The sequence below is a fragment of the Arachis stenosperma genome, chromosome 1 (genome assembly GCF_014773155.1).
Source record: "Arachis stenosperma cultivar V10309 chromosome 1, arast.V10309.gnm1.PFL2, whole genome shotgun sequence".
Lineage (NCBI taxonomy): Eukaryota > Viridiplantae > Streptophyta > Magnoliopsida > Fabales > Fabaceae > Arachis > Arachis stenosperma.
Genome location: NC_080377.1, coordinates 2,691,001 through 2,705,352, shown reverse-complemented (window position 1 = coordinate 2,705,352; position 14,352 = coordinate 2,691,001). Strand labels below are relative to the sequence as shown.

The window sequence follows — 14,352 nt, the reverse complement described above, 5'->3', positions numbered from 1 at the left end:
GTAGCAGGACAAGTGTATACAAATGTTGTGGCATGATAAACACAACTTTCATGTCTTAATATAATTGATTGCAAGTGATCCAAAATTCGTTGATTCCGAATGGCTTCAACTTCCAGGCTGCTTCTTGGCACATCACCATTTCCTCATCCTACTCCATCATCATCACTTTCCATCACAACTGGTACCACTTTTTCCTTTTCTTTCTGTTTAAATAAAAACTCAAGTGTAATTATATTTATTAAATAATAATTTAGTCAAATTTATTAAATTATTTAACAATAATTATTAATTTTATATGAATTTAATTACATGTGAGTCTTTGTTATATGTACAACATAAAATTGGGTTGGTTGTTTAGGTTCAGTTGCAACAGCAAGAGGTTTATGGCACAAGAACAGAAAAGTCCATAACTGGAACCATTCTTACGAATTCATTCATGGAGGATCCACACCTCATAAACCCAAGAGACGAAATTTTTTAATAAAAGCAACTTCAGAACCGTATGATACAGAAAGCATTTGGATCAAGTCTATGAAGGATATCATGCATACTGTCCAAAACTTTACTGTCTCTTATTATTTAATTACTGTGGTTAGTTCACAAATCACAAGCAACCTTAAATGCTATACTACACACTTGTTAATATTGTCCATTTTCATAATAAAGGGTATGGGTGGGTTCGGTTGGAATAGTTGAAAACATTTTTTTAATTAATATATGGAAAAGTATAGGTGAACAATGAAAATATTAAATAATGTAAATAATAAATATATCGGATGTTTATTTTATTAGTGTATGGATAGTTATTTTAATATTAAAATTTAGAAGGTTAATTTAGAGGTGTAGTGTGTTTTTATTTGATTGGTGGTTGTTCATATTGTTCAATAAAATCATTGTCCCCTAGCATTTTCTTTAATATATTTATTTAATTAGATGTTATGTTAAGGGCCCGTTTTAAAAACTTTAGAAATAACTTTTTTTTTTACTTTTGACTTATGAAAAATAGTAGTATTAATATCTGGTACAATTTTTAAAATCAAATTACAACTTTCTAAAAAGCTATTTAGGAGTTTATATAGAGAAGTTAAAAAAATGACTTCTCTCATAATATTTTTATTTTTCATCACATTTCTATAAAATAAACACTTTTAGAGTTAAAAATCCAAACACAAAATAACTTATTTATAAATTACTTTTAACAGAATCATTTATTGTTTAAATTATTTTATCAAAAAGAGCTTAATTAAGTTGGTTATCGAAACTGAGCCTAAGTAACCAATGATTTTTTTGAACAATATAAACAATGGACTTTTAAATTGGCTCAATTCAAGTAAAACACGCTACACTTTAAAATACTCACCTAAATCTTAATATTAGAATAATCATCTGCACATCTAATAAATTAAACATCCGATATATCAATTATTCACATTATTTAATATTTTCATTGTTTACCTATATTTTTTCTTTATTCGTTGCGTTGAATGGCTCAGAGACTTATGAGTTTAATATTTTTTTTATGTCCGGTCAGTTAATGAGCATATGTTCGGCATCGGTCCTTGCAGTGGAAAATTTATCAGATATATCTCCAAAGTTTTTTCTTGGCTTATTCAAGGTGAGCTTCATCCTTCTATATCACAATTATTGTTTATAAGTTAGATTAATATTTAATTAGGATCTTAATTATGTACACTAGCCAGCAAAATCTCTTATCACTTCACCCTTCCTATACCATAAATAATATCATCTTGCATTCAGAAATAATTTATTGCCTTTTTTTATTGATTTTCCATTCTTTTACAAACTTACCATCAAATTGTTATAATTTTACATACATTTTTTTTGTATAACTAAATATAGTATGAAAATTGAGGTATTTTAATAATAAATTTGCAGAAGGATGATATATTGGTAAAAAAATATAATCACAATTCATTATCATATTTTGATGTCTAAAATAGTATATCTATCAAATGTTTTAATCTTTTATATTAGAGTCAATAGTTTGATTTAAAAAAATATGTCAAATGATTTTATATTCACATGAAAGTTTATAGACATGATCAATAATATATAAAGTTCTCTTACCAAACCAAATATTTGTTATTATTAAATATATCTTTACAAAATTCAAATTTGTCATTCTTTTAAAAAATATAGTAGTTGAATGAAGAACAACTAACTACTATTTTACCATTTAAAACAATACATTAAAATAATTAAAATGTTTCAGATTTCAAGTGCCAAATGGTGAGAAAGGTATTTCTTTTAAAAAAAAAATTCTTTATACTACTTATTATATATATTTCTTGTATTTTTTTTATAATATAAAAGCCAATTTTTTCTCACTTATTAATGACCAATTTTGAATACTAAAAATAAAAACAATTGGAAGTCATGATGATGCATGTTTATAATTATCTTTCTAATATTTAAATGAGCAAAAGTCGACTCTATATGTTTTTTTTAAATAATAAAAAATGAAAGAGATTCAAGGTTTTTTTATATAATGAAGAGAATAATTAGAAAAATAAATTATGAATCACAATTATTTTTCTTTAGTATTTTTACTTTAAATACAATATTTTTATTGGAACGCTTCTACGAATCTTGATAGGGAGATGAAAACAACCCCAAAATAATATGTATATTACTTTGTAATATTTCTTAACTTTTTTTTTTTGTGAAAATTTAGGTACAATTGTTTTCACGTGAAGTTGATAGCTGAGAGCCATTAGATAATTTGATTAATTTGACTAAATTTTTATCTAACAACTCTCAACCATCAACTTCACGTGAAGTCGACTACACTTGAGTTTTCACTTTTTCTTTTCTTTCTTTTCAATGATTCTAGAAGATGAAAAGTTTTTTTTCTCTTAGAAGATATGATTATTAATTATAACTTCAGAAGTGTTTTATTAATTAACCTTTTTTTTTTCCTCAGTATATCATTCCTATCATTTTCATGCATTGGTATGTAGTTGGCGTAAATCAATTATCTGATCCTGAAACAGACAAGGTATGAACTTCTTGGCCTTTTGAAATTTTAGATTTTGTAATTTTAGTTTTGTTGTATTATCAGCGTAAATTGTATATCCGATTACATAATATCATATTAACAAAAATAAATATTTTATATCAATCATGTAAATGATAATTTAAACGAACAGATATATTTGGACGATAGTATAATCTATTTTTCACTATTAATGCATTAAAATATTTTTTTACATACACATTCTAGCTTATTACTTTGTTTATGGTATGTCTTACTTTTCTATACTAATTAATGTTATATGTTTTATTATTATTATTATAGATTAACAAGCCATATCGTCCTTTGGCATCTGGAAAAATTTCATACAAAACTGGAGTCATTATCTCTATATCATGTTTATTTATGGTACGTTATAATTGATTTATTACTTTTATCAGCATATCAATGTCTATCATATCTTCTAAATTAAATTTCAATTTCAGTACAATGTGGCAATATAATTTCGGATAAAGTATTATTCCTTATTATACTACAAAAATTAAAATACTATTTACTGATTTAATTTGGCTGATGAAAATTAAAATCATCTCTAATTTTTTTTATGTTTAAAATCATTTTTAATGTTGAATTTAGTTTTCAAACAAAAATATCCTTATATTTATTACTGGTAGTTATAAAATTTTTATAAAGAGAATAAAAAAATATATTGGTAAGAAAGGCGCAAATAGCTTTACTCTTCACAAAAACATAATATCATCATCTTCTTCGAAAATTATAAATTAGAATTTATTTTAATTATTTTCTTAACCTTTGTTTTTAATCTCTCATTGATTGGTGAGATTTACTTGTATCTTATAGTAATATTTTTGGATTACGTCGAGCCGAATTTAAGTAGATTTAGATCCGACTTTAAAAAGAGGTCTACTTTAACCTGATTCGAAGTGACCCGAAAAAAAAAATCGAATTAAATATCTACGTTATAATTATAATTATAAAATAAAATTATATTTATTTTAGTTACCTATCAAAAATATCTACATTGTAATTATAAGATATATAAAACAACCAATTTGTACGTATAAATTATCTCCAAACATTTTTTTTTACAGAGTTTTGGACTTGCGGGAATATCAAGATCAAAGCCATTGCTTTGGTGTCTCCTGATCTATTTTGTGGGAATGACAGGTTATTCAATTAATGTAAGTTCATTTTTGTATTGATGTAAATAAAATTTTATTTTTAATTATTATTATATTTATTCTCACATATACTTACATTTACTTATTATTAAAGGTCCTATGTAAACATTTGAAAGGCACTAGTGATTTTTTTTTATATGGGTGATAAAGAAGGGAGACAATACAATTTTTTTACAAAAAATTTAAAACAAGGATCAGAGGAACAAAACTTGAAGGTTGGTCGGAAATAATGGTGATATCACCTCTAGTAACTCGGCCATAAGCTGCAAAGACATATTTCTTTGTAGGAGGTTAAGAGAGGGTTAAATTTAGAGAAATTGATCCTTTTTATTTTTTTTAATAATTAAGAGATTAAAATATAATCTTTCATCGTTAATTTTATAAGTGAGACGAACAAAAAAAAATAAATAAATAATAAAAAATTAAAGATCACATTTTATTTTTTTAATTTTTTTAACAATTAAGAGAATCTATTTTTCTATGTTTAGTGTCCACTCTCATATTACTCTAAGAGAGAATAGATGATTGCAAAATTCTTTTGAGTTTTATTGTTAGTTGGTGGTGATGTATTCCATGCTATCAAAAACTTCTTTAACGAAGAGAATTCTCAAAGGTTTTAACTATACCTAGGTTAGGCCAATTAGTTTATCTACCGTCTTTTAAAAATTATATTTAAAATTATAGCTCATATAGATTATAAGGCTGTATGAAATTAATTAGTCCAAATCAAAGTGTATTTTTGAAGGGCCAACTAATTTCAAATAATATTTTGATAGCTTATAAAGGTATGCATCTTTTAAAAAATAAGAAAAGTCTTCAAATGGAAATGGATTGATTTATTATGGAAAAACTTAGTCTAAAAGTTTTTAGACTAAGTGGATAGGTTGAATTGGTGAATTAGTCACATCAGTTTCTTTATCCATAGTTGCGGAACATCAACTCTATGATTTTTTTTTCAAATTATCTAGAGGTTTTAGTTAAGGAGATTCTCTATTCTAATATTTCTTTTTATTTTGTGCAAAAGAACTCTTTTTTATTATATAAGATAGAATAAAATAGACTAATTCAAAAAATTCAGTAAGAGGTGTCCTATTATCAACTATTTATTCTTTACCAACAAATAAATTATTTTTCGAAAGGTTTTTGAGAAAAATTAGGATTAAGTACGATTTTGGTCACTAAGGTATAAACCGAAAATTTTTTTCGTCTTCAACTTTTTTTGTATACAAAATTGTCCCTAAGGTTTAACTTGATTTTAAAATTGTCCTTACTTTAAGGACCAAAATTGTACGGAAATAGCGGCGAAAGCAGAGACAGAGATAGATCGTAGATATCTTCTTCTTCTTCTTTTCTTCCTTCTTCTTCTTCTTCCCTTCTTTCTTTACAGGAACAGAAACACGCTCTTTTTCTTATTTTTTTATTTTATTTTATATTTTTTTTGTTATGGGTAATTTGAACCAAAATTTTAGGATTTAAAGTAAAAATGACGATTTTAAAACTTGATTTTAAATCTTAGAGAGAATTTTATATGAAAAAAAGGTTGAAAACAAAAAATTTTTTGACTTATCTCTTAGAAACCAAAATCTCACTTAACTCGAAAAATTATGATAAAATCCTTCAATTATTAGTAGATTATAAAAAAATTAATAGACAAAAATTAGATCTATACAAGTCAGCAATTTTCTTTAATAATAACACCCATAACTGCATCCGGATGCAATTGACAACCATGATGAATATTGATCATATTGGAGTTTTGAATAAATATTTAGGTCTACGATTTATTGTTAATAAATCTAAAAAGACCCCTTTGAATCTAATTAAAGAGCAAATCCAGCAGAAAATTTAAAGTTGGCAGAGAAATCTGACCTAAATGAAGGCAAACATATTTTTATTAGAACAATAGTTAAAGCAATTTCAAATTAATACTCTCTTTTGTCTTAAATGGCCAAACTCATCTATTATCTATTATATATTTTTAATTTTATAATTAAAATATATCATATATAATTTTTTTATTATAATTGAAATTATTTTTTTTCTAAAATTAAAAAATTCTCCTCTTATCCTTATTAATTTTACAACTAAAATGTATTATATATCACTCTCTTATTGTAATTGAAATTGAATATTTCTCTCCAAAATTAAAGAATTCTTTCCTCCTCTTTACTAATTTTACAACCGAAATGTGTCACATGTTACTCTCTCATTGCAATTGAAATTAAATATTTCCCTCTAAAATTAAAGAGTTTTCCCATCCTCCCTCTTCCTTTCTCTATTTCTCTCAATCCTTCAACCACTCTATCTATTTTATATATCATTATCAATTATCAATATCAATAACTAATTACTAATTTGACAATCAAAATATGTAACATGACATTCTTTAATTAAATTTTTTTATGTATTATATATTACTATCTAATTTAATAATCAAATGTGTCACATGACACTCTCTTATTAAAATTGAGAGAAAATGTTTTTTTCAAAATTAATAAACTCTCTTCCTAAATTCTCTCATCTACCTCTCTCCATTTTTTTTATTTCTCGCTACCATTTTTACTCTATATATAATTTATATTTTATATTAGTAATCTGACAAATCAAAATATGTCATTCAATATTTTTTATAATTAAAATAAAAGTTTTAATTCCAAAATTAACGAACTCTCACTCTCATTCTTCATCTTTATCTTTTTCTCTTTTTTCTCTCATTCTCTATTTTTTCTATCTTTCTGTTCTACAGAAAATAAAATTAACAAAATAATATAATTCAAATAAAAAATATTATTATTATTATATACATATTTTTTTAATTTTTTATTTAGTTTTAATTTTTTATGACTTATCTTTTTAATTTATATTTTTATTTCTCTTCTTTTTAATAGTTTATTACATATAATTTAGAGATAATAGTAATGTTATAATTAAAAGTTAAAATTAAGATTCAATTATTTAAAAAAAATAATTTTGAGTTAATTTTATAACTATCAGTATAATTTTTTTATGCTAATATATAATTATATTTTTATATACATAAAGAAAAAAATATTATTTTTAAATAGCAAATATAAAAATTAATTATTTCTATTTGTACAACAGAATTAACACCTAATTAAATATAAAAGTATACACATTAAATTATTTTAAATTTTAGATAACGAATGTTAAAATTAATTATTAATAAAAAATTAGATCTTTTCATATAAAAATAATAACTAAAAATCTTATTATTTGATTTTTTATCTACAGATACGTTGATTTCTTTAGCCAGAAACTTTTGTCAATCTATAATTTTTTTACAAAAATAATTTAATTTTATAATTTTTTTATGCCATACATAATTTATACTGTCAGAACAAATAGTAAAGTAAAAAAAATACTAGTCACTATCAAAATTTCATAGTAATTTTTCACAATATTGGTGTTGTGAGAAGGGTAGAAAGAGGTGCATGATTTGGATTAGTTAGGAGAAAATAATGAGACCCAAAAAAGAGGAAAGGCTAAGTATTAAAAATTTGTGAGCTCAAAATTTATCTCTTCTGGGCTAGCAATTTATCTTTTATGGTGATGAATACATATATTATTGCTTGTTTTTATATTATAACTATGTTATATCTAAAAACTTTCAGTTGCCACTATTAAGATGGAAGCAATCTACAATTCCTACACTATTGTCAACTGTACCAGCTAACTTAATAGCAAATATTCTTGCACCTTTTCTTCATATCAAGGTATTACTTTACATAATTATTATGCTCTCTTTAGAGCCATATAACTAGTTTTTTCATGTGCATTGTAAAAAAAATTTCACATTTTATTTTCGAAGCAATGTTACATAGTTAGTAAATAACTAAATATTATTATTTTTTGTCAATATTTATCTAGCAATAGTTTGTATTTATATTTACAGATATTTTACATATAAAAAGTATATAATTTGTACCTATATTTACTAAAATTTTATATATATAATTATATGAATTAATATAGTTTACATCTATGTTTTTTAGAAATTACACACATAAATTAATAAAATTTATTTATTAAAAATAATTTAATATTTATACTGGCTAAATGATAGTAAAAAATATTAAAAATTGCTAGTCCCAAAAATTTTAAGTTAAAAGTAGTACAATACTAGAGTTAATGCCTAATTCAATTTTCAAATGTAGCAAATTGGTGTTCAAAGAAGTCTAATATATCTGTGTTCAAATGTAATCTTTGTTTGTAGACCTATGTTCTGGAGAAGACAACTATATTTCCAAGATCAATAGTCTTTGCCAGTGTGGTCATGACCGTTTACTATTTAGTGATCATGTTGTTACTAAAGGTAATAAACTTATATATATTAACACTAATAATATGTCTTTTGCTTTAATTTTCTCTCTTAATATACAATATTTGTTGGGATAAAATAGGAAATACCTGACCTTGAAGGAGACAAAGGAACAGGTTTACAAACTTTGTCGGTACACTTTGGTCCAAAGCAGGTATTTTCTCATCTCTTGCAATACCTCCTCATTATGTTATATGAATTTAATTTTGATACATTATTAGTATAAATCAATTTTATACCGTAGTATTTAGAAGAGAAATAGAAATTAAGAGATTATAAAATTAAGAGATAGAAATTGAAAGACAGAGACGAAAATAAATTTTAGTATTATATTTGGTGTAAAATGGGAGATAGAGATTAAGATAAGGATGAAACTCTAATTTAATTTGCATAAAGAATAAAGTTAAAATTAATTAATTGAAATGTAGATATTTTAGGTATAAAATGTTATTAAAGTTTCAGTCTCTGTCATAAAAAATTTCAATCTCCTGTGTTCCCACTTTTTTGAAGTATTATGAAATACTGAAATTTTAGAAACAGAAACTGAAATTTTAATACTAATCTTTGGACCAACAAAACATAATACTAAATTTTAGTCTCTCAATTTTCGTCCCAGTACCTCAAAACAAATACTACCTACGTATATTCAATTATATAATACTACATTAAAAAGAGTAACTTTTTTTTATATTAACTGCGTAAATAATTATCTAAAAAACAAATATAATTAAAAGATTATGTAAAATATTTTATACTATTAATACATTAAAATTAAATTCTATATAATATCATGCTATCATATTTCTAAATTCCTTTTTTATTAATCTTGTTTTAGGTATTCTGGTCATGTGTTATACTTCTTGAAATGGCTTATGGAATTGCCATTATCATGGGAGCAACATCTCCCTTCTTATGGAGTAAAATTTTCACGGTAATGTGCTATTCACTTGTATAACTTATAATTTTGGAGGTCTAATATTTATTTTTCTTTTGAAATTTATTATTGTTGTTGTTTTTTCTTGGGACATAGATTGGAATTTTATTCAAATAACTAGAAGTTTGGTTAATGTTATTGATAAATAAATTTCCATTTTCTTTATTTTATCCACTTTCAACAACAAAATCTCATTTTTCCCCATAATTTCAAAATTATCTCCTTAAAGGCTAATGCTTTATTTTCAATTAGAATACTTCAATAAATTTCAAAATTTATTATTTTGTTTAACTTAAGATTAAAAATGACTAGTCGAGATGATAATAATTAATAGATATCTATGAGTTTGATCCCCTTCTCCTCCTTTAAAAAAATATGCCCTTTTTTTTTGCTTTATTTTCATTACAGATCTCCATTTAATAATTTAGAAAACATCTCTATCAATTTGCCTTCCTTTTCTTACCAATAGTTAGATTGAATAAATCTTTTTTTATTATAGAAAAAGTATGAATAAATAATTTCTAATCAACTAACTTTAAACAACTAGAATTAATAATTATTAATTTTATATTTTTTAAAAAATAAAATTTAAACAATTACTAATTAATAATAATTTAAAAAAAAATCAAAATTACTAATTAATAATGAGTTGGCTAGTAGTTGGCTAATTGGGTATTGATTACCTAACGGAGTTCTTTAGGGTTATTATAGAAGAAACTGGATAAAAAAATAAAAAATATAATAATTTTCTTTCTTTTAACTTCAAATATCCATTTGCCCTCTTATTTATCTGGGGATCATATCATCTAGTACTTAAACTCATGTCACAAGTGCTTCTTTGGGGAGAGGGGTTTTCCATTCTCCTAATATTAAAAAAAAAAAAACTTTGTGGACGAAAATCACTTTTTAACACATTTATATTTGGATAAAGTATTATTTTAGTACTAATATTTAGGTTAAATTCTAATTTTATTTTTAATATTTAAAATATCTTATTTTCTTTTTAAATATTTTGTTTCGTCCTATTTTAGTTTTTTTAGTCAAAATTAAAATTGTTTCTTCTTTTTTTTATTCTGTTATTTTCATTCTCAAATCACTATATCGACCAGTATAATCACTATAATTATAATTTTTGTTAATATCTAAAAACTCACAATAGATGAAAGTGTGTTTTTAGCAAAAAAAAGTTATTATGAGTAGAGGACTAAAATAAGACGAAAGAAAATATTTTGGATAAAAATAAAATATTTCAAATTTTAAGAACAAAAATAATATTTTTTTCTTTAAATTTAATAGCTATTTGAGGTAGAAGTTCCACGAAAAATATTTTATTTTACAATACCTTATAAATAGATAAATTGTTTTATGTTAGGTTAAGTGGCCTTCCTCAATCTCCTAATTTTGCCAATTAAATAGTAAAATTTTAATCCTATGTAACTCCTAAAATATATTAAAAGAAATGTTTTGAATTATATATATATCTGTTATAGTACATATTAAAATATTAATTTGAAATACTTTGGACCTTACATTTTTTCATCAATTCATTTAACACGAAAAAAGGAGTTTAAGACTCTAATTTACTAACCAATTATTTTAATTTTCCCATGTAGACGTATGTACTTTATTTGAACCTCCATAATCATGTTCACTAATATCAAGTGAAAATAGGATTACTTCATTATTATTGTAATAAAGTTTTGATTGTATTGTATCATTCAATTTGTTAGGTCATAACACATGGCATCATGGCTTTGATCTTTTGGTATCGTGCTGATTCTGTGGATTTAAAGAACAAAGATGCTTCCCAATCCTTTTATATGTTTATCTATAAGGTATGCAATAACTTTACACTCTAAACAAATATGAGAAATTAGTTTTCTAGGTGAAGCCAATATGTTTCATAATGGAATTTACATGATGATAAGTTGACCATATATTTTTAATACAATTTTTTTGATAGAATATTTTTCATACAATTATATTAGGTGTATATAAAAATCAATTATTAAAATTAATTATTAGTGTATAATACACATTAAAATATAAAATATATATTAAAAATATAACCGTACTAAATATATGTTAAAATTAACCACCAAAATTAGTCAGCAGAATAAAATACACATTAAAATATAAAATATACATTAAAAATAAATTAGTTATACATGTATTTTATACAAATATATTATGGCTAATTTTAGTGGTTGATTTTAATATGCAAATAATATTTTTTCTAATAATAAATTAAACTGCATACATATGTATTAAACAGAAATACATAAATAACTAATTTAGTAACTAATTTTTAATGTATAAATATTATTTTTTTAATATAATAATATTTGAAAAATAATAAAAAATTTGTTCAACCAATCTAAAATTATTTTATTTAGTATTTATTAAATATTACTAGAATCTGTTATTTGTTTGGAGAATAAAAATATTTTATAACAAAAAAATATTAGCAAAAATAGCCAAAATTTAATATTTTTTATTTTATTTAATATATTCTATAATAAATAAATATTAAATAAAATAAATTTAAGTTATTTAAGCTGATTATTTTTTGTCCAAATAGCATTAATATTTTGAAAAATAAGTAAAAAAGGGATTTATGGTTTAGCGATTTTGGTGCTATGATGTTTAAATAGACAAGTACTTTTATATAACTACTCAATCAATTTAATTTATTACATGATTGAATGATGCTATCCAAAAGAGATCTATCAACTATCATGCCTTTGAAAGTCAATGTTGATCAAAGTTATGAATGCATGTGAATATGATTATTGCTAATTCACATGTTTTATTTTATTTTTTCAGCTTCTTTTTGTGGAGAACATCCTTATACTTTTCGTGAGATGAAGATGCACAAGTATTATTAATACAATAAATAGTGCAAACTTTTCTATATGCTAATAATCTTGGTTAGGTTGATTATATATTCATATATATAAACTTAGTAATTATCCTTTTACATCAATTAATAGCTTTGCTTTAGTATCAAATGGAAAATATTTGGATGTATGTCTTATAATTTTGGATAGGAAAAGTTTCATCATACATGTGCATAAATAAAAAAACATCTAAAGACAAAATTCCAAAAATTCATTGCATGCATGAAACTAGCTTTTCGATCAAGAACAAATACAAATATAATGTGAACTACTTGAAAAACATTATATAAACATCATATATAGGGAGAGTCATGAAGTATCAAGAGGCACAGTTACTAACATTTTAAGAAGAAATAATTGTTAGCTCCAAAAACCCAAGCCCAACAGAGAGCGATTTTGAATATCAATAGAGATAAAATGGAAATAACAAATTTCATTGAAAATTATTAACTATGGGCTCAAATGTGTAGGTCACAAAAATGGGCATTAGATTCTGGTGTACCATACACGAAATAAGCCGAAAAGTGTGTACCACACACAAATTGAAACCAAAGTATAAATCCTGCTCTAGCGAAAGTGATGTTACAACTCCAATCCACTCTTCTTCTACTTCATCTTCCTCTTCGTGAAGCCCACTTTTATACAACTTGATATCATTAATTTTTGTTGTGAAAATGGTTTCTAAACACATATATGTGATCATATGTTCGAATAGAGAAATTTCTCATACAACTGAGGGTATAACATTTATGTGTGATGATCCACTTTGGATAATGATTCTTCTGTAATCATTTATGCAACAATTGTGTGAAGTTTTAAGATGTCGGTGGCAGCTCATCTAGTTCGAATAATGCGGAGAAAATTTGAAATTTTGGTGCGGCTGAATCCATTCCCTTTTCGAAGATTGGTGGGCTCATAGTCCCCCTTTTAACGCCCTCTTGACATTGAAATAGAATGCAGAAAATCTTTACGGACGTCCCTCCCTCACCACCCATGTTGCATCCCTCGAAGGTATTGCTGACGGATTGGTAGATTCGTCTGATGAAAATGAGATTGAGGATGATAGCGACGAGGAAGTAGAAGTTGTTCCTGAAACCCAATCGCTTCATGGCGAAAGAGTTATCCCAACACGGGCCAAACCGGTAAGTATGATGGGGGTAGGCGGTGTTTCCAGCAGCATTATTGTTGACCACTTTCATGCACTGAGTCTTGGTGCAATGAACTCGACAACTGCGGAAGACATACCGAGCAACTATGCTTTGACCGGTGAAATGGAGCTGGAGATTGGCTTGAAGTTCTTGAATAGAGAAACAACGATGCTTGCTATTAAGAACTACAACATGCGTAGAAGTACAAAATACAAAGTGGTAGAGTCAGATCAAACTTGGTATGTATGTCGATGCAAATTTTTTGGTGACCAAAGTCGTTTGATGGTAAAGGTTGCGAAGATGAGGGCTTCAAGATTTTAGGAAATTCGAAAATACCACGGACCTCACAGTTGTTTGGCAACTGCGATGTCGCATGATCATGCTCAACTTGATAGTAATGTCATATGCCAGCATATATTTTCCATGGTTCAGCCAGACGCGACCATTTGCGTAAAGGTGTTGCAAGGTTCTGTAGAGTCAGTGTACATATACAAGGTGTATTATAAGAAGGTTTGGCTAGCGAAGCAAAATGCAATAGTCAAAATCTATGGAGACTGGAATGACTCATACAACCAGCTGTGGAGATATTTCAACGCGTTGCAAACTTTCATTATTCCAGGTATGAAATACACGTGACATTATTCGGTTTTTGACCTTGTTTGTGTTCGTTACTCTGTTTTGATAACTAAGCGTAATTGTGTTAGGTACAATTGTCGATCTACAAACCCGACCATACTACGTGGGAAACACGCTTGACCGTGACAGTGTCATGTTTCATCAAGTATTCCAACCTTTTTACCAACTTACTTGTCACCCAAGCTCTATCAGCCATGT

The 14,352-nt window shown here is 25.2% G+C and overlaps 1 protein-coding gene across 2 annotated transcripts; it reads left to right on the top strand.

Moving 5' to 3' along the window:
* Positions 1-12,572, top strand: LOC130943313 (naringenin 8-dimethylallyltransferase 1, chloroplastic-like). Of its 2 annotated transcripts, XM_057871143.1 has the most exons (12): positions 1-181; positions 359-591; positions 1,532-1,615; positions 2,945-3,019; positions 3,320-3,403; positions 4,108-4,197; positions 7,830-7,931; positions 8,432-8,530; positions 8,619-8,690; positions 9,372-9,467; positions 11,201-11,305; positions 12,297-12,570. In XM_057871143.1, exons 1-12 carry the CDS (start codon positions 100-102, stop codon positions 12,336-12,338), a joined length of 1,164 nt encoding a protein of 387 aa, XP_057727126.1. In that variant the 5' UTR covers positions 1-99; the 3' UTR covers positions 12,339-12,570. The 2 variants fall into 2 exon arrangements, with proteins under 2 accessions (XP_057727126.1, XP_057727134.1); XM_057871151.1 differs by lacking the exon at positions 3,320-3,403 and having other exon boundaries at positions 12,297-12,572.
* The last annotated feature ends 1,780 nt before the right edge of the window (positions 12,573-14,352 follow it).